This window comes from Petaurus breviceps, unplaced genomic scaffold (genome assembly GCF_028583685.1).
Source record: "Petaurus breviceps papuanus isolate PSGF00001 unplaced genomic scaffold, PetGlider_PUasm1.0 221, whole genome shotgun sequence".
NCBI classification, from domain to species: Eukaryota; Metazoa; Chordata; class Mammalia; order Diprotodontia; family Petauridae; genus Petaurus; species Petaurus breviceps.
In genome coordinates this window covers 11,390,919-11,411,703 of record NW_027185877.1, presented here as the reverse complement: position 1 = coordinate 11,411,703, position 20,785 = coordinate 11,390,919, and the positions used below count along the sequence as shown (strand labels likewise).

The 20,785-nt window shown below is 37.0% G+C and overlaps 1 protein-coding gene across 3 annotated transcripts in view; it reads right to left on the bottom strand.

Annotated features, from left to right (window-relative positions):
• IPO8 (importin 8) overlaps positions 1–20,785 on the bottom strand; it is a 214,906-nt gene that overhangs the window by 151,575 nt on the left and 42,546 nt on the right. The window contains exon 3 of one of the 3 annotated variants that reach the window (XM_069094877.1): positions 49–205. The exons of 1 other annotated variant lie outside the window; for it this stretch is intronic. In XM_069094877.1, coding sequence (XP_068950978.1) covers positions 49–205 — 157 coding nt within the window. Of the gene's footprint in view, positions 1–48; positions 225–20,785 lie in introns of all 3 variants that reach the window. One more of the 3 variants, XM_069094878.1, reaches the window with a different exon arrangement.

Below are 20,785 nucleotides of genomic sequence, written 5' to 3'. Positions count from 1 at the left end.
AGAGAGAGAGAGAGAGAGAGAGAGAGAGAGAGAGAGAGTATAATGTACCTCACTAAATCTGGAGACCGAATTATTCCTTCGACAATGTTATCTCGAATCTGCTGGCGATCATTTTCATGAATGTTGAATGGAAATATTGCTTCTCCAGGAGGGGGTTCTCGATCTGGCCAATACTGCGTCACCATATTCTTCAGGTAAATGGCAGCTGAGTTACAGAAAAAATCCTAACATAGCACCATGGAAAGGATGGATGTAATTCAACTTTACAAAGTGTGAAAGGCTGAAGCATCACGTGCTGAACATGAAGCACAATGAAGATGGCAGGGAATATAGTTCTAAGCAAGCAACTGACAGATGGGAAAATGTATAAAAACCGAAGACTTTTCTTTTAGCAATTAAGGTATTTTTTAGTTAAAAACATTCTCTCAATCAAGACTAAGAGTTTCAATGACCAAAAAAACTTAGTATCAAAAGTGTGCCTTAGACTGAACATAAGGTATTCCAAATCAAAACTGGCAAAATAAATCTCTATCATAAGAGCCACACTGCTCATAAAAGACAATAATGAAATGGCAAAAACTAAATTTTCATTTTCTAAAATAATTGTGTAGTTTCTTTACATTATTTAAACAACTCGAAATAGATACAAGTAAATTTTTTATTATTGTAATTCCAATGTAACAAATCCCTCACAGACCAAATAAGCATTAATTTTCAGACATTTCAAAAATTTATGTCTTGCACAAATTAAAGGCTTTTTTATACCTTTTAAATTTTCTATAGCCATTCTGTTCAATGTTTAATGGAAAAAAGTCTTAAAGCATATTTAAAAAAAAAGAAATGTAACAGGTTTAATAATATTGTCATATCAGAAGTCTAGTATTTTTTAGGTAGACTGTGAAATCTTAGTCTTTAAAGAGTTTAATAAGTAAATATTAAAAGACATTTTAAATACATAAATCAGTTTATAAGATAATTCATGCACTTTATGGGAATACAGATATGAATAGTAAGACCATCACCATTCCCTAACCCACAGTTTAACTATGAAATTAAATAGTACAAAATGTACTAATGATATCATATCTGTTTTATACAGGAACTATTTTTATCTTTTTTACTAATAACAACCTCATGGTTTATATAGTTCCTCCATTCCTTTAGAGCTACCCACCTATAAATTCATTTTGTTTTGATAGAAACACAAATAAAAGAACATTTTATTAAAATAGCCATACTGGAAGTAGGTAAAGAATCTTCTTTTTACCCCAACATGGTTCTGACTACATCATTCAAAGTTGTATTATATAAGATATCACATGGGCTAATGTGGCAAACAATATGTCAGTCAATTTGAAAGATGTAATTAATCTTCTAAAGTGAATATAGGCAAAAACAAAAAATACCATTATTGGCTTATTTTTCATAATTAATCAACTTGCCCTTGTAATAACCAAGAGTCAAAAACAAAACCTATGAACAAATATTTTTATATGATTTACAGCACTGGTTCTCAAAGGGTGTTACAGCACATTATTACAAATATATGAGTTTCCTAGCTTTCCTTACAGTATGACACTTCAGCAAAAAAAGTCTAAGAACTACTGTTCTATATAGTATAACAATCAGCATATGCAAAAGATACACTAACTAGTAAATGATTAAACCTCTAATAAATAACCTTTCAAAACGTATCTCTTACACATAATGGTCATATGACTTTAAGCAAGTCATTAACACTTTCAGTGGTCAAGGCAACTTTCTAAAAGTTAAAGTTGGCACTTTCTCAAACCTCTCATACTGTGAGGACTTTCCTTAATAAGAGCTCCCTGTACCTATAAAATTACAGGTCCTATCCAAAAACAAACTCAATATAAATATTAAAGCTATTATAAAAATAATGGAAACTGCCATAAATAACTTAAAATCCACCAACCATCTAATAATTTCATTCTGTCCAAAAGTCCATATATCTTTAAACTTTTACCAAGATACACTAGTGAGTTACAAAATAAATTAATATTCACTTGTCAGGAATCATTCAAGAATGATATGGAACTGTTCCACATAAATGAACTTTAACAATACCTCAAATAAATAAATTTTATCAATTTCAGAGTTCTCTCAAACAATGTATCAGCCTATCTATACCACCATGTGCAACTCATCAATGTCTCCACATAAGTTTACCATGAAGGGCTCTTCCAGTATACTCAAGGGCTTCCTGGCTTTCTCCTGATATCCTGAGAACACTAGGGGAACACTGTTTGTTGAACTGTAATCTCACAAACTCATGATATGACCAGGCTGTCATCTTTCTAATGGCATCCTTCATGTGATAATATCTTGTTCACACCCACTACAAATTTCTTCACTGCTCTCCATGTGATATTCGTTTTAAATTTTAATCACTTAACCAACAAGGATTTATCAGGGACCAGGCACTGATGATACAAAGATAAAAATTAAACTCTCCTTGCCCTTTAAGGAGCTTACATTCTATCAGAGGATAAAATATGTACATAAATAAGTAAACAGAAAAATAAATACAAAGCAAATTTTTGAGGGAGGGGCATTAGCAGTTGGGGTGGGGGAGGACCAGGAAAGATATCATACAGGTGCTACCTAAGCAAAATATGTTCAGTGACTATTGTATTCCATGTCTCACTGACACATCAATGCCAGTAGAATGTAGATACTAAAAAGACAAGCTGTTTGTTATACAAGACACAGAAGTAAACGACCATAGTAACCTGGCATTTGACAAGCCCCAAAACCCCAGCCTCTGGGATAAGAACTCACTACTTGACAAAAACTGCTGGGAAAACTGAAAAACAATAGGAATAAACTAGGTATAGACCAACATCCACACCATATACCAAGATAAGGTCAAAATGGACACATGATTTAGCCATAAAAGGTGATACCATAAAACAAATTAGAAAAGTAAAGAATAGCCTACCAGTCAGCTCTATGGAGAAGAGAAGAATTCATGGTCAAACAAGAGACAGAGAGCATTACAAAATATAAAACAGATAACTTTGATTACGTTAAATCAAAAAGCTTTAGCACAAACAACACCAGTGCAACCAAGATAAGGAGAATAGAAAACTGGGAAACGGTCTTTACAGTTAGTGTACCTGATAAAGGCCTCATTTCTCAAATATACAGAGAACTGAGTCAAATTTATAAGAAGACAAGTCATTCCAAAATTCATATATGGTCAAAGGATATGAAGAGGCAGGTTTCCAATGAAGAAATCAAAGCTATCTATAGGCATATGAAAAAGTAGTCTAGGGTGGAGCCAAGATGGCAGAGTAGAAACAGGACTTCCCCGCGCCTCCAGCTTTCACCTCCTCCAATACATGTAAAAAATGACTCTAAACAAATTTTTGAGCTACAGAACCCACAAAGTGACAGAGAAGAACAAATCTCCAGCTGAGGGCATCCCAGCAGGCCAGCAGGAAGGGACTATCTCACCATGCTGGGAGCTGAGCCCAGCCCCGCATGAGTCCTGGGGTTTTGGCCCCAGGGTGTCTCCAACCACTGGTGGGCAGAACAGACTTCAGGAGAGTGAATCACAGGCAACTGTGGTGGTTTCCAGACTTCTCAACCAATACATGACAAAGACAAAGTAAAAGGTCAGTGCGAAACTATGTTGGAACAGGGGGGGATGGAAGGCTCAGGAGCTCCTGGCCTGCAGATTGTAGGGGGACAAAGTGACCATTCAGAGGGTAATCGCTTTTGCTTTGACCTGCTTAGATCTGGATTGTGCTCTTCGGTGGAGGTACTGGGGTGCGTGGCCAGAGGCAGAGCTTGTGGGGGCTTCAGTGAGGGCGCGTTCCTAATTGCTCCAACAGCTGCAAAAACTCCAGCGACAAAGCTCTTCACTCTGCAGAGTTCTACTGTGGCAAAGAACTCAAAAGTCAAGTAATTGACTGGCAACATGAGCAAGCAGAGGAAATGTGATCCTACCATAGATTCATTATTCGGGGCCAAAAAGGATGAAAGCATGGAATGGGAGGAAGACAATGAAGTCAGAACTCCTGCATCAAAAGCTCGAAAGAAAAATATGAAATGGTTACAGGCCATGGAGGAGCTCAAGGATTTTGAAAAGCAAGTAAGAGAAGTGGAGGAAAAATTGGGAAGAGAAATGAGAATGATGCAAGAAAATCAAGAAAAGGGGAAACAGGACTTCCTTGGAGCTCTGGCTCTCACCTCCTCCAATTCATGTAAAAGTTGACTCTAGACAAACTTTGGAGCTACAGAACGCACAAAATGTCACAGAAAAGCTAACCTCCCACTGAGGACAGCCCAGCTGGAAAGAAGGAAAGCGGCCAGTGCAGCCCTCTGGGAGCCCACCCAGCCACCAGGGAGACTAAGGTTTTAGCCCCAGGGCGGGCCTGACTAGCCTCTGGCTGGAGGGACTTCAGATCACCAGCAGCTGTGGCAGTTTCCAGAATTATCAACAAATAGATGCTAAGGACACAGTGAGAGGTCAGTGCAGTGTGGACTTTGAGATCCCTAGTTGGGAATGCGGTCAGCCTCTGCCACTGGGGAGAGAAGCCGCTGAGAAGCAGCGGCCATGAAGCCACCGCCACTTGGCAGCTTCAGCTCCTGGTCTGCAGTTTGTAGGGGGACCAAGGGACCAGTCTGAGGGGTAATAGCTCTTACTTTCACCTGCTTGGATCTGGATTGCAGCCTAGGGTGGAGGTCCTGGGGTGTGTGACCAGCTTGCCACAGTACGTAGAGGTTTCAGACAGAGCACCCAACTAATACCTTCAGCAGCTGAGAAAACCCCAGCTTTTCGTACGAAGTTCCCCTGTCTGGCAGCAGAGTTCTACTGTAGCAAAAGGCCCAAAAGTCAAGTAATTTAGTGACAACATGAGCAAACGAGGGAAGCAAAGTAAACAGAGCAACCCAACTTTATTCCCCTATTTTGGAGACAAAAAGGATCAAAGCATGGAACAGGAGGAAGACAGTGAAGTCAGAACTCCTGCATCAAAAGCTTCCAAGAAAAATATGAGCTGGTTACAGGCAATGGAGGACCTTAAGAAGGATTTTGAAAATCAAATAAGAGAAGTGGAGGAAAAATTGGGAAGAGAAATGAGAACAATGCATGAAAATTACGAAATGAGAGTCCATAACCTGACTGAAGAAAATAACACCTTAAAAAATAGACTAACACAAAAGGCAAAAGAGGCTCAAAAAGGTAATGAGGAGAAAAATGCCTTAAAAAGCCAAATTTGCCAGATGGAAGAACAATCTCAAAAGCTCACTGGAGAGAATCATTCCTTCAGAATTAGATTGGAGCAAATGAAAGCTAATGACTTTATGAGAAATCAAAATACTATTAAACAGATCCAAAGAAATGAAAAAATAGAAGGCAATGTTAAATATCTCATTGGGAAAACCACTGACCTGGAAAATAGATCCAAGAGAGATAATTTAAAAATTACTGGACTACCTGAAAGCCATGATCAAAAAAAGAACCGAGAAATCATCCTTCAAAAAATTCTCAAGGAAAACAGCCCTACTGTTTTAGAAACAGAGGGCAAAATAGAGGTTGCAAGAGTCCAGCTCCTGAAAAAGATCCCAAAAATAAAATTTTTAAAAAGTGAGTCAACAGCTTGCTAAAGGAAACTCCAAAAGTAATAAAGAAAATAACACCTTAAAAAATAAACTAACTCTAAATTTACCAAAAAACTACTTTATAAAGCTACAAAAAATAGTAACAAAATTCATTTGGAAGAACAAACGGTCCTGAATATCAAGGGAATTAATGAAAAGAAATGATAGAGAAGGTGGACTACCTATACCAGATTTTAATCTGTATTATAAAGCAGCAGTCATCAAAACTACTTGGTACTGGCTGAGAAACAAAGTAGTGGATCAGTGGATTAGATTGGGCATATTAGACTCAGCAGTCAATGACTATAGTAATCTACTGTTTGATAAACCCAAAGACCCAAGTTTTCAGGATAAGAACTCACTATTTGACACAAACTGCTGGGAAAACTGGAATACAGTATGGCAGAAACTGGGGTATAGACCATTATCTAACATCATATACCAAAATCAAGTCTAAATGCGTACATGATCTAGGTATAAAAGTTGATACTGTAAGCAATCTGGGAAAGCAAAGAATAGATTACCTGTCAGATTTGTGGAGAGGGGAAGACTTTATGAATCAACAAGAATTAGAGAGCATTATAAAATGTAAAATGGATAGTTTTGATTACATTAAATTGAGAAGCTTATGTACAAACAAAGCCAATGTAACCTAGATTAAGAGGGAAGTGGGAAATTGGGAAAGAATTTTTACAACCTATATCCCTGAAAAAGGCCTCATTTCTAAAATATACAAACAACTGAGTCAAATCTATAAGAATACAAGCCATTCCCTAATTGACAAATGGTAAAAGGATTTGAACAGACAGTTTTTAGAAGAAGAAATTAAAGATATCTATAAGCACATAAAAAATGCTCTAAATCACTATTGATCAAAGAAATGCAAATCAAAACAACTCTGAGGTACCACATCTCACCAGTCAGATTGGCTATGATGACAAAACAGGAAAATGACAAATGCAGGAGAGGATGTGGAAAAACTGGAACACTAATGCATTGCTGGTGCACTTGTGAACTCATCCAACCATTCTAGAGAGCAATCTGGAATTATGCCCAAAGGGCCATAGATAATTTCATATCCTTTGACCCAGCAATACCACTTCTAGTGTTGTATCCCAAAGGGATCATAGAAGTGGGAGGAAGACCCATATGTACAAAAATATTTATAGCAGCTCTTTTTGTGGTAGCAAAGATTGGAAATTAAGGGCGTGCCCATCAACTGGTGAATGGCTAAACAAGTCATGGTATATGAATGTAATGGAATACTATTGTGCCATAAGAAATGAGAAGCAGATGGACTTCATATTTACCTGGAGAAAATCTGAAACTCAAGGAATTGTGGAATTGAGTCTTGTAAACTAAAAGTAAACAAACAAATTAATAAAGACAAAAAAATTTTTTAAATTTAAATTTAAAAAAATTTAAAAAACAAAAAAAATAAATAAACTAACAAATGGAAAAGAGGCCCAAAAAGCCAATGAGGAGAATACCTTAGAAAGCACAATTCACAAGATGGAAAAGGAATTTCAAAAATTCATTGAAGAGAATAATTCCTTCAAATTAGATTGGAGCAAATGGAAGCTTTATATACTTAGTCTTTCACAATATACCTATTACAGAAATGTTTTGTGTAATTACGCACGTACAACCTATATTGAATTGCTTATCTTCCCAGTGGGAGTTGATGAGGAGGGAAGAAGGGAAAAAAATCTGGAACTCAAAAGTTTTAAAAACAAATGTGTATAAAGAAAAATTGTTTTGTTCACATGTAACTGGGAAATAAGACATACAGACACCGGGGTAGAGAAATCCATCTTGCCTTAACAGAGGGAGGGAGGGGAGAAGAATGGGGAAGGATATAAGAGAGAACAGATTGGGGAAAGGGGTATTCAGTAGGCTAGCTATTTTGGGGTGCAGGTAGGGGAAAGACGAGAAAAATTTGTAACTCAAAATCTTGTGGAAATGAATGTTGAGAACTAAAAATAAATAAATAAATTGGAAAAAATACTAACTTACTTTTGATTAGAGAAATGCAAATTAAATCTCTGAGATACCATCTCATACCTATCAGCCTGGCTAATATGACAAAAAAAGAAAATTGATAAACGTTGGGGAGGACGTGGGATAATTAGACACTAATGCAATGTTAGGGGAGTTGTGAAATGATCCAATCATTCTGGAGAGCAATTTGGAATATGTCCAAAGTGCAATCAAACTGCAATACCACTACTTGGTCTATATCCCAAAGAGATCATAAAAAAGAGGAAAGGACCCACATGTACAAAAATATTTACAGCAGCCTTTTTTATGGTGGCAAAATATTAGAAATCAAGAAGATGACCATCAATTAGGGAATGGCTGAACAAGCTATTGTAAATGTATGAAATGGAATACTATTGTCCAATAAGAAATGATAAGCAGGCAGATTTCAGAAAAACCTGGAAAGACTTGTACAAAACTGATGCAAAGTAAAATGAGTAGGACCATGAAGACACTGTACACAGTATCAGCAACACTGTTGATGATCAACTCTGACAGACTTGGCTCTTCTCAGCAACAGAATGATCCAAGACAACAACAAAAGATTCATGATGGAAAATGCTATGTATATCCAAATAAAGAACTGATGGGCAAAAAATGCAGGGAGAAGCATACTATTTTCACTTTATTTTTTTCATGTTGTTTCCCTTTAGGTTTGTTTCTTCTTTCACAACTGTGAGTAATATGGAAATACATTTTACATGATTGCTATATGCAATCTAAATCTATACCCTATATCTATATCTAATCTATACCCTATATCAAATTGTTTTAAGAAGAGGGGAGGGGAGGGAGGGAAAGAGAAAAGTTTGGGACTCAAACTTTTATAAACGGAAATGCTAAAAATTGTTTTTGCATATAATCAAGGAAAATATACCACTTTAAAAAATATTTTTTAAAATTAAAAGAAAAAGATAAGCCTTATTTTCATACAAAGTTTGGGATGGTTAAAAGAGCTTTGCATTTACTGAAGGCAATCAGTCTATTCTTTCTCAATTCAATTCCAGAGCTAATCTGCTTATGTGTATTGTCTGTCCCAAACATGCACACTGATGGACCAGCTCTATACTCTGTCTATGCAATTTCATGTCTTAATTTAAGCAACAGACATTCCTCATCTGTTTGGTCTTTTCTGTGTGATTAGTCAAATCAAACTCTGAGGTCACTGTAGTTCTCTTCTAGGAGACTCTCCAATGTTTCAGGGTTTGATAAAAACAGCACAATGTCATCTACATATAGGAGCACCCAGAGGACCTCATCTCACCATCCACAGAGAAATCATTCATCAATATGGACTCTGCAATAGTTTTCCTATCACAAAAACACCTTTAACAATTCTATGCCTTACTATTTTCTGCCTCACTTGATGTTTATGAAGATAGGATGATTACTCAATAAGGTTATTTTCATTATTCTGTCTTTTAAGAAATCATGAATTATTCTGATTACATATGGACAAGAGATAAACTGTTGAAAAAGATTCTCTGAAAAAGTTTTTTGAAAAAAATGGTGCTTTGCTCTACTCAAATATTTTTCTCATAATCATTGAACAATAAACACAACAGAATCTTATATCAATTATATTTCTCAATCTGTGAAATGTTAAAGATGTAGTCCACTGCTGAGTATTGTTTGAAAAAGTTCTACTCGTTTCCTACTGATACTCTCATATAGGATGTCCCTAAAGTGTGCATAAGTGAAAAATTGAATAGAGACTGCATGTTGGTAAGAAAGCAGATATACAAGTCAATGATGATATTTTCTCAATTTTTTTTCTAGGTATAAGGTCAGAGATTTTTTTCTATGATTTTTGTATCTTTAACCACCTTTAGATACCTTACAAATGCCCCAGTTCCCTCATAATTGTATGTCTTCTATATATACTCGGTGCAATCTGATTGCTTTTTCCACTTTTGTTCTCATTTGTGTCTCTTATAAGAATATATGGTACACAAGGTTAGGGTCTATGTGTGACGGTTTCACTGTCTTTTCTGTTATATTTACATATCTTTTCCATCTTTCTTCTATTTGTCATATTCCTTTCATTTTCAACTTTAAATGCTCTTGGGATGATTTTAGGTAGCTGTATCTCTTGCCAAATTTTCATTACACTGGCTTTACACTCCACTAATTCCCTCTGCTTTGAGATGACAATAAGCATAATCACCCATCATCCTTAATATTTTACATACAAGTTTATAAATCCAAACTGCCTTAGACAACCATCTCTCTCCACCTGGGAAGCAAGTCATGTGATCAATGACAAAAGCAATTTCTGATCTCTTTTGGTCTTCTTGTTGTGGTAATATATCTCTAGCAATTAAACAGTATAAAATCATTGTTACCAGTGTTGAGGTCATTTCTTATGTTCTACCCATTATTATGTTTTGTTTTTGTACTACTGAAAAGTAACATGGGCCTTCTCTACAGCAAGGCAATACACTTTATATTCTCCCTAAACTATCTCACTCACTTGTGGCCTTCTCCAGTCGTCCTGATACATATCTTGCCACTGGACCGAGATAGCTCCAAAGAAAAAAGTAAGGCTAGTGACCTTGCACAGCTCTCCCTCACTTAAATACAATTCACTTGCAAGCCATGGCATCATCTTCCTAATGTCATGGTCCTCTTTGAGAACAAAGGACAAACAACAACAACAATAACAATAAACTATATCACTGACCACAGCAGCTTTTCCAAACTTTTACATCTCTCTTTGAACCTTCCATAGTTCCCCTTCCCCTAAACCTATTTGCTGAGAATTCTGCCTAATATTTCATGGGGTAACAACTAAGGTCATGCAACAATAGCTGCTTCTTCAACCCTCTTCTTCATCTCAAATAATTCAGATGCATTCTGTCACTACTCAACTTCACTTCAGTTTCACCAAGAGGTGGTGTAATGGGAATGGGAATTTGAAGATCTTCCCTACCTCTTAATAAGCCTAAGTTGAACTTGAGGACCTTTCCTGATTTAAAAATAAACTCTACCCCCTAACAGGCTGAATGTAGTCACATGGAGCCTGTGGTAGGAAGAGTTTGCCAAAGGGTGGAGCAGAGCCCACAGGAAAAGCTGGCTTTGAGGGAGGCTTGTTTTTCAGGAAGGGAGAACTTTTGTTACTTTGTAGTCAAGTGAACACATGGGTTGTAATGTTCTCTGACTCTGGAGAAGGCTATATATACCTCTGAGGCTAGGTTTTGCTTGGGGGCTCACTTTGGGAAGAGTTGTATGATTTGGCCAGATGAGACTCTGGGCAGTCGCTGAGCTTTGAAAACCCAGATGTTGGTGCTTCTCTCTCTGGTGACTAACTAGGTATAGATGTAATGGTCAGACAGCTAGAAGCCCTGTCTTCTGAATTGTATTATTTTCTCTGTCTGTATTTTTATCTCCTTGTAACTTTTGTTTGTATTCTCTGAAGCTCAGGGTGCTGACTTCTTCCCCTGAACTAGATAAATGATATATGTTTGATTGATTAAAGTAAGACTGTTAACCCTTTTTTGAGTTGCATTCCTTTAGAAAGGCAGATCAAAGAACCTATGCGAGCAGTCATCCTGGGTATGTGAGGGTGCTTGCTGCTACAGACAAATGAATAAGACAAATGACTCCAAATGCACAAGTAGTCTCATTCTAACACATCTTCTTCATCAGACTGCTCCCTCTTATCACCACCACTCTCTCATTTATCTTCAGTCTCCCTGCCTAGTGTCTGTTTTCCTAGTGCCTACATGTCTTTCCAATTTTCAAAAATCATTCTCTTAATTCATCCTATATCTCTCTTCCCTTTAGTGACTAAACACCCCAACAAGGCCATCTAATATTGGTGACTTCACTTCCTTTCCTCTCTATTCCTAACTCTCTCAAGTATGGCTTCTGATTTCATCATTTCACTAAACTGTTCTTTCTTATACTATCAATTACCCTTATCGCCATACATTCTTCTCTCTAGGTTTTTACAATATTGTGCTTTCCTCCTCCCTGAATTTTTCTTCTCTGTCTCCTTTGCTGAATCTTTATCCAGGTAGTACCTGATAAACAGTGCTTTTCTTTATAGTTATGTAGTCATTATATGGGGCAACTAAGTGGCACAAAGGTTAAAGGACTGGGCCTGAAGACAAAAAGACTCATCTTCCTGAGTTCAAATCTGGCCTCAAATACTTACTAGCTTGGTGATGCTGGGAAAGTCACTTAACCTGTTTTATCTCAGATCCTCACCTAATAAAATGAGCTGGAGAAAGAAAAAGCAAACCATTCCAGTACCTTTGCCTAAAAAAAAAACACCAAAAGGGGTGAAGAGGATGACATGACAAAAATGACTGAATAACACTATCATAAAGAAATTTATTTCTTTAGTTCTCTAAAGGACAGTATTTAAAAGTATTATAAAGTAACAGCTTTGCTGTTGTCATTATTCTATTTAATGGAAATTTCCTTCTCCCTTTCTTGTTTCATTTATATCAAGAATATCAAGACCAATATAATGCTTGAGCATTATGATCAATCATTTGGTCATTGGACAGGGAATTTTATATCGTGAGAGGGAGGAACCAAATTCAGAGGGAGACAGTGTTGACTCCACACCCACAGCTATTACATTTGGAGTATCAAAAGTCATTTTGGCCTGGCTGGTGCAGAGGCCCAAAAGACGACCCTGGCCAATGCAGAGGCCCAGACGAGGCCTGATCAACATGGCGGCAAGCTGACCCACCAACCACAAGGGCCACTGCCAGGCCTATCACCACAGGGCTAGGACAGGACTGAGCAGGAAAATAGCCAAATGCAGGGCCCCTGGCAGGGGCAGCAGCTACTCCTGGGACTACCAAACCACAGCGTAGAAATTTAAAAAGCTCTATCAGGACTTCCAGGGACCAGGATGGCAGAGTGAACTCTGGTTGCTCCAATGGCCCCCTTTAACCCGGAAAACATAGCAATTATTGCGCCAGGGAAAAATTTTAAACAATAAAGGTTTAGGAACCCTGGAGGAAGGATGTGGCTAGAGCCCTGTCTCAAAATGTGTAAAAAGCTGACTGCAAAGACAAAGACTCTGGAGTCCTACTATCCTGAGAGGGAGGAACCAAATTCAGAGGGAAACAGACACACCCACAGCTGAAGCCTAGACAAGCAACTGGTCTCAAACACAGAAAGCATTCTTAGATGAGTGATGGAGCCGCATGTGTGAGAGGCACTGCGGCAGTCACAAGATGTCAGAGGGGGTGCATGCAATCTCTGAGGGGCAGGAGCTTGGAGATGTGGAGGCCGACTCTGCCGGGCCGAAAGGGCTAACATGGCATTGAGCGCAGGGCCGTGGGAGCCGACTTTGCCAGGTTGGGAAAGGCCGACGTGGCATTGAACGTGCCTTATCAACATGGACTCCTCTTAACACATATTCCTTTGCCCTGCACTCAGGAGAGTGCATGATTGGCTCCCCCATGGCATGTGACAGAAAGAAGAATGATAAGGATATTAGGGAAAAAGCAAGGGGAGGTTCCCTCTCTCTCTCTCTCTGTCCCGCTCTCTCTGTCCCACGGTTCCATTCTGCTTTCTTCTGATGGCCACACTGTTAAGATGTAACTGAATAAAGAGCAGCCTCGCTTGGTAACCTCTGTGTCCTTGGGTGTTCTGTGGGGGTAATTTCTTGGAGACAAGAATCCGGAGACGTCTGAAGACTGGGAATAAGGTAAGACAAGGCCTGGGAAGAGCCCAGCAGATGAGGTCAAAAAGAACTTTGAAAACCAAATTAGAGAGATAGAAGACAAAACGAATAATTCTTTTAAAATCAAAATTGCAAAATTAGAAAAGCATTACAATGAAGAAATCAGCTACTTAAAAAGAAAAATGTGTGATATAGAAAAGGAGCTCCAAAAGCTAACTGAGGAAAATAATTTGCTAAAAACCAGAATCAACTAAATTGAATCAAATAACTCTATGAGGAATCAAGAATCAGTCAAACAAATAATCAAGAACAAAAAATTAGAAAAAGAGGTAAAATATCTCATGGAAAAATAACTGACCTGGAAAACAGATCCAGGAGAGATAATCTGAGAATCATAGGCCTCCCAGAAAATCATGATGAAAAAATATGCCTGGACAACTTCTTCCAAGAGCTCATCAAGGAAAACTGTCCTGAGATACTAGAACCAGAGGGTAAAATAGAAATCAAGAGAATCCACCAGTAACCTCCTAAAAGAGATCCCAAAATGAAAAGTTCGTGAAATATTGTGGCTAAACTCCAGAACTATAGGTAAATGAGAAAATACTACAAGCAGCCAAAGAGAAACAATTCAAACAATTCACTGTGGAACCACAGTGAGGATCGCACAGGAACTGGAAGCCTTTACACTGAAAGACTGGAAAATAATTTTTTGCAAGGCAAAAGAGCTCAGGTTACAACCAAGGATCACATACCCAGCGAAACTGAACATATTCTTCCAGGCATGGAGATGGTCATTCAACATCAAATGGATTTCCAGACCTTCCTAATGTAAAACCCAGAGCTCAGTGGAAAATTCAACCTCCAATAACAAGACACAAGAAAGATATAGAAAGGTAAACAAGGCAAACACACACACACACACACACACACACAAACATATACACCCTGTTATTTAATAAGAGCAAACTGTTTATAGACAAATAGAGGGTATGGGTATAAATTACACAAAATGATGATTAAAAATAAACTGTATTTAGGGCTACAAAGGGACTGCAATGGAAGAAAAGGAAAGAATGAAGAAGAAAAAGGTAAATTATGCCACACAAAGAGGCATAAAAACAATATAGTAGAGAGAAAGAAGGAAGGGAGAAGAACATTATATAAACTTTTCCCTCATTGGTTCTGGGCAAGGAGGGAGTAACAAAACCAGTTAAGTATAGGACTCTATGGAGAAGAGACACAAAACATATCATAATAGGGGGAAAGAAGGGAGGGAAAAGAGCTTTGCATGAGATCTGTTCCTTTCAATCTTGGTTCGAAGAAGAAATAACAAACTACATTCAGTATAAAAATCTATCATATCCTACAGGCAGTAGAAAGGAGGAAGGGCTACAAAAGGGGGGGGGGTTAGAAGGGAGGGAAAAAGTATGGGGGAAAGGGAGGAAAAAAGAGGGGGTCTGATAAGAAGGGAATACTGAGGGAGGCAGTGGTCAAAAGGAAAACTCTTAAGGAGGGGAAGGGAGAATGGGAAAAAAATAAAAGTATAAACAGGGGAGGGAATAGGATGGAGGGAAAGAGACAGATAGTAATCATAACTGTGAACATGAATGGGATGAACTCTCCCATAAAACAGAGGCGAATAGCAGAATGGATTAAAAACCATAATCCTGCAATATGCTCTTTAGAAGAAACATATCTGAAACAGGGGGATACACACAGGGTAAAGGTAAAAGGCTGGAGCAAAATATATCATGCCTCAGCTAAAGTAAAAAAAGCAAGGGTAGCAATCCTTGTCTCAGATAAAGCAAAAGCAAAAATTGATCCAATTAAAAGAGATAAGGAAGGAAACTATATCCTGCTAAAAGGCACCATTGAGAATGAAACAATATCATTACTTAACATATATGCACCAAGTGGTATAGCATCCATATTCCTAGAGGAGAAGGTAAGGGAATTAGAGGAAGAAACAGATAGCAAACCTATATCAGTGAGGAAACTTAATCTCCCCTTCTATGAACTTGATAAATCTAACCTCAAAATAAACAAGAAAGAAGTTAAGAAGGTGAATAGAATTTTAGAGAGGGGAGGTATGATAGATCTCTGGAGAAAACTGAATGGGGATAAAAAGGAATATATCTTCTCAGCGGTACATGGCACATACACAAAAATCAACCATGTTCTAGGGCATAAAAACCTCACAATTCAGTGGAGAAACACAGAAACCTTAAATGCATCATTCTCAGATCATGATGCCATAAAAATCACATGCAATAAAAGCCATGGAAAGATAGACTAAAAACTAATTGGAAACTAAACAATTTAATCCTAAAAATGAGTGAGTCAAACAACAAATTATAGAAACAATCAGTAACTTCATTCAAGAGAATGACAATAATGAGATAACATACCAAAATTTGTGGGATGCAGCAAAGGCAGTTCTTAGGGGAAGTTTTATATCTCTGAGTGTATAGATGAATAAATTAGAGAAAAGGTAGGTCAACGAATTGGGCATACAACTGAAAAAGCTAGAAAAAGAACAAATTGAAAATCCCCAATTAAATACTAAATTAGAAATAATGAAAACCAAAGGAGAGATCAATAAATTTGAAATTAATAAATAAAACTAAGAGCTGGTTTTAAGTCTTAGTCAATATAATTTTTAAAAAAGAAGAAAACCAAATTATGAGTATCAAAAACAAAAAAGGTCAATCTACCTCCAATGAAGAGGAAATTAAAACAATAATTAGGAATTATTATGTCAAATTATATGTGCATAAATTTGATTATCTTAGTGAAATGGATGAATATTTACAAAAATACAAGTTGCCCATATTAACTGAAAAGGAAGTAAATTACTTAAATAATCCCATCTCAGAAAAAGAAATTGAACAAGTCATCAGGAAAAAAATCTCTAGGGCCAGATGGATTTACTAATGAATTCTATCAAACATTTAAAGAACAATTGATCCCAATACTCTACAAATACTTGGGAAAATTAGTGAGGAAGGAGTCCTACCAAATTTTTTTATGACACAAACAGGGTACTGATATCTACCGTGTTTCCCCGATAATAAGACACTGTCTTATTAATTTTTTTGGCCAGAAAAACACCAGAGGGTTTATTTTCAGGGGAGGGCTTATTTTAATGAACATTGACAGCAATTTTAATAAACAGGTAAATGTGAACAAAAAAATGTACCTTTATTCAATAAGCAAATCACTGGGGAAGAACAGGATGATGCGCTCACTGCTACAGCTCTGATTGGATGCAGCTCGGAGCACGGCATGCGTTTCACCCGGGGGGGGGGGGCGGTGCATACAGAGGGTACCGTAATGTAGCATGTAGCGCAGGGGATCACCTTCACTACAGTAGCAATTTCAATAGGGCTTATTTTCGGGGGAGGGCTTATTTTAGAGGAATCTTACACAGTACGGGGAGGGCTTATTTTCGGGATAGGTCTTATTATCGGGGAAACACGGTAAATCAGGAAGAGACAAAAAGGAAAAAGAAAATTATAGACCAATTTACCTCATGAATATAGTTGCAAAAATTTTAAATTAAATATTACCAAATGACTACAGCAACTTATCACAAGAATAGTACACTTTGATTGGGCAGGATTTATTCCAGGAATGCAAGGATGGCTTAATATTAGGAAAAGCATCAGTATAATTGATCATATCAACAATAAAACTAGCAGAAACCACATGATTATCTCAATAGTTGCAGAAAAGGCTTTTGACAAAGTACAACATCCATTCTTATTAAAAACACTAGAAAATATAGGAATAAATGGAGTCTTTCTTAAAATAATAGGTAGCATCTATTTAAAGTCATCAGCAAGTATTATATGTAATGGGGAGAAGCTAGAAGCATTTCCAATAAAATCAGGGGTGAAACAAAGGTGTCCACTATCACCCCTCTTACTCAATCTGATATTAGAAAAGTTAGCAGTAGCAATTAGAGAAGAAAAAGAAATCAAAGGAATCAAATTAGGCAAAGAAGAGACCAAGTTATCACTCTTTGCAGATGATATGATGATATACTTAGAGAATGCTAGAGAATCAAGTAAAAAACTACTTGAGACAATAAATAAATTTGGCAAAGTTGCAGGATATAAAATCCACATAAATCCTCGGCATTCCTGTATATGTCTAATGAAATTCAAAAGCAAGGGAGAGAAAGAGAAATCCCATTTAAAGTTACAGTAGATATTATAAAATATTTGGGAATCTACCTGCCAAAACAAACCCAGGATCTATATGAACACAACTAACAAAACACTTTTCACACAAATAAAGTCAGATCTAAGTAATTGGAAAACCATCAACTGCTTGTGGCTGGGTCGAACTAATATAATAAAAATGACAATTTTACCTAAATTAAATTATATATTTAGTGCCCTACCAATCAATTTACTAAAAAAACTACTTTATATTGCTAGAAAAAATAGTAACAAAATTCATTTGGAAGAATACAAGGTCCAGAATATCAAAGGAATTGATGAAAAGAAATGCTAGGGAAGGTGGACTAGCTATACCAGATTTTAGTCTGTATTATTAAGCAGCAGTCATCAAAACTACTTGGTACTGGCTGAGGAATAGAGCAGTGGATTAATGGAATAGATTGGGTACACGAGACTCAGCAGTCAATGACTATAGTAGTCTACTGTTTGATAAACCCAAAGACCCAAGTTTTCAGGATAAGAACTCACTATTAGACAAAAACTGCTAGGAAAACTGGAATATAGTATGGCAGAAACTGGGCATAGACCATTACCTTAACACCGTATACCAAAATTAAGTCAAAATGTGTGTATGATCTAGGTAAAAAGGCTGATACTGTAAGCAATCTAGGAAAGCAAGGAATAGTTTACCTGTCAGATTTGTGGAGAGGAGAAGACTTTATGACCCAACAAGAATTAGAGAGCATCATAAAATGCAAAATGGATAATTTTTATTACATTAAATTGCAAAGCTCCTGTACAAACAAAGCCAACGTAATCAAGGTTAGGAAGGAAATGGAAAATTGGGAAAGAATTTTTACAACCCATGTCTCTGATAAAGGACTCATTTCTAAAATATCCAGAGATATACAGAGAATTGAGTCAAATCTATAAGAATACAAGTCATTCCCCAATTGAGAAATGGTCAAAGGATATGAACAGACAGTTTTCAGAGGATGAAATTATAGGTATCAATAAGCATATGAAAAAATGCTCTAAATCACTATTGATTAGAGAAATGCAAATTAAAACAACTCTGAGGTATGACATCTCACCAGCCGGATTGGCTAAGATGACAAAACAGGAAAATGATAAATGCTGGAGAGGATGTGGAAAAAATGGAATATTAATACATTGCTGGTGGATTTGTGAAGTGATTCCACCATTCTGGAGAGCAATCTGGAACTATGCCCAAAGGGTTATAAGTAATTTCATACCCTTTGACCCAGCAATACCACTTCTAGAATTTTATCCTAAAGAGATCATAGAAGTGGGAAGAAGACCCACATATACAAAAATATTTATAGCAGCTCTTTTTGTTGTGGCAAAGAATTGGAAATTAAGGGGGTGTCCATCAATTGGGGAATAGCTAAACAAGTTATGGTACATGAGAAACGAGGAGCAGATGGACTTCATATTTACCTGGAGAGGCTTATATGAACTGATGCTGAGGGAGAAGAACAGAACCAGGAGAAATCTGTACACTATTACAGACACAACATATGTGTGATGACCAACTTTCATAGACTGAATTCTTCTCAGCAATGCAGGACTACAAGTCAACTCCAAAAGACTCATGATGGAGAGAGATGTCTACATTCAGAGACAGAACTAGAAAGAACAGAGTTTGAATGCAGATTGAAGCAAACTACATGCTCTCTGTCTTTTTCTTGTTTGGTTTTGTTTCCTCTTTCCCATTGTTCATTCCATGTGATACAATCCTTCTTTATAATCTGACTAATATATACTATACACTATATACAAGTGTCCTTTCACCTAATTCATCCAACCTCCATCTTATACACATTCTCATTAAAAAAAGAAGAAAAGTAAACTGACTCAAATGAGATTCCAAAACCTGCTATTTCATTCTGTCATCCTATTTTCTTCACATTAATAGAAACAGTCAAATCCTGTTCAACCATAGTACCAGAAGAAGGGTAGACAGCCATAATAAGTTCACCTCTGTTTGGGCCAAAAAATGTATGACAAGATTATATTTAATACTATTTATAAAGCCTGCATACCTAATATTAAAATTAGATTATTTTAACCTAATTTAACCCAATATTAAAATTGTATTCCCTAACCATTTACTGAGTGAATAATGGGAGAGAAATGGATCAGGACAACAGTAATTTTTTGGTAGCTATTCAGCAGGTGAAAAATTAAGCATGATACATTTAGCAGAAGAATATGCCTACAGAAGAGTAAGGCAACTAGATGGTTCAGAGCACTGGGCCTGGAATCAGGAAGATCTGAATTCAAAGTGGACCTCACCTACCAGCTGTGTGTCACTGAAACTCTGTTTGCCTTGGAGGCAGCCTGGTGACTCAGTGGATTCGCACTAGGTCTAGAGTCAGGCAGACCTGAATTCAAATCTGAGCTCAAACTAACTATGTGACCCTGAGCAAGCCACTTAACTTCTGTTTGCCTTAATCCCCTGAAAAAAAGAAATGGCAAGCTGTTTCAGTATCTTTGTCAAGAAAACCCCATGGACAGTATTAATGTGCTATGGAACCTGGATCACAGGGTTAAATACAACTGAACAACAATGTACATTTCTGCTTAATATTTTCACAGAACTGCTTCATACAAACTGACCCTATAATTTTCAAGTTATCCTTTTTGAAATACCATGTAGCGGGGGTGGGGAACCTGCAGCCTCAAGACCACATGTGGCCCTCTAGGTCCTCAAGTGCCTCCCTTTTACTGAATCCAAACTTCACATAACAAATCCCCTTAATAAAAGGATTTGCTCTGTAAAACTTGAACTCAGTCAAAAGGCTACACTCTATGTTAAAAGTACAAATAATGAGTTTACCCAGGTATACAAATGCATTTTTGTGCATTTTTTATAACTTTGTTGCCATCATATTTACAAGTTATCTACATGTGACAATTAAAAGCAAACATACAAAAGTTTACAATAGTTACAGAGGTACATGATATAGTAGAAAGAGCACTAGGCTCAGAGTTTTAAGATCCAAGTAAGAGTTACCCCTCCAATACCTACTAGTTCCATTCCCCCATATGTGCCAATAATTTGCTCATCTTTAAAATAAAAATAATAGTGCTTAAGTTACCTACCTCACAATTGTGAGGAAAATACTGTTTTAAATTCAAGCACTTCATAAATCAGAATTATATTTATTTCAGATCCTGTGACAAAGGAAAAAGACCTTGTTCTGGTGAGAAAGTTGTAATCAAGCTACAAAAAAAAAAAAAACTACAAAGA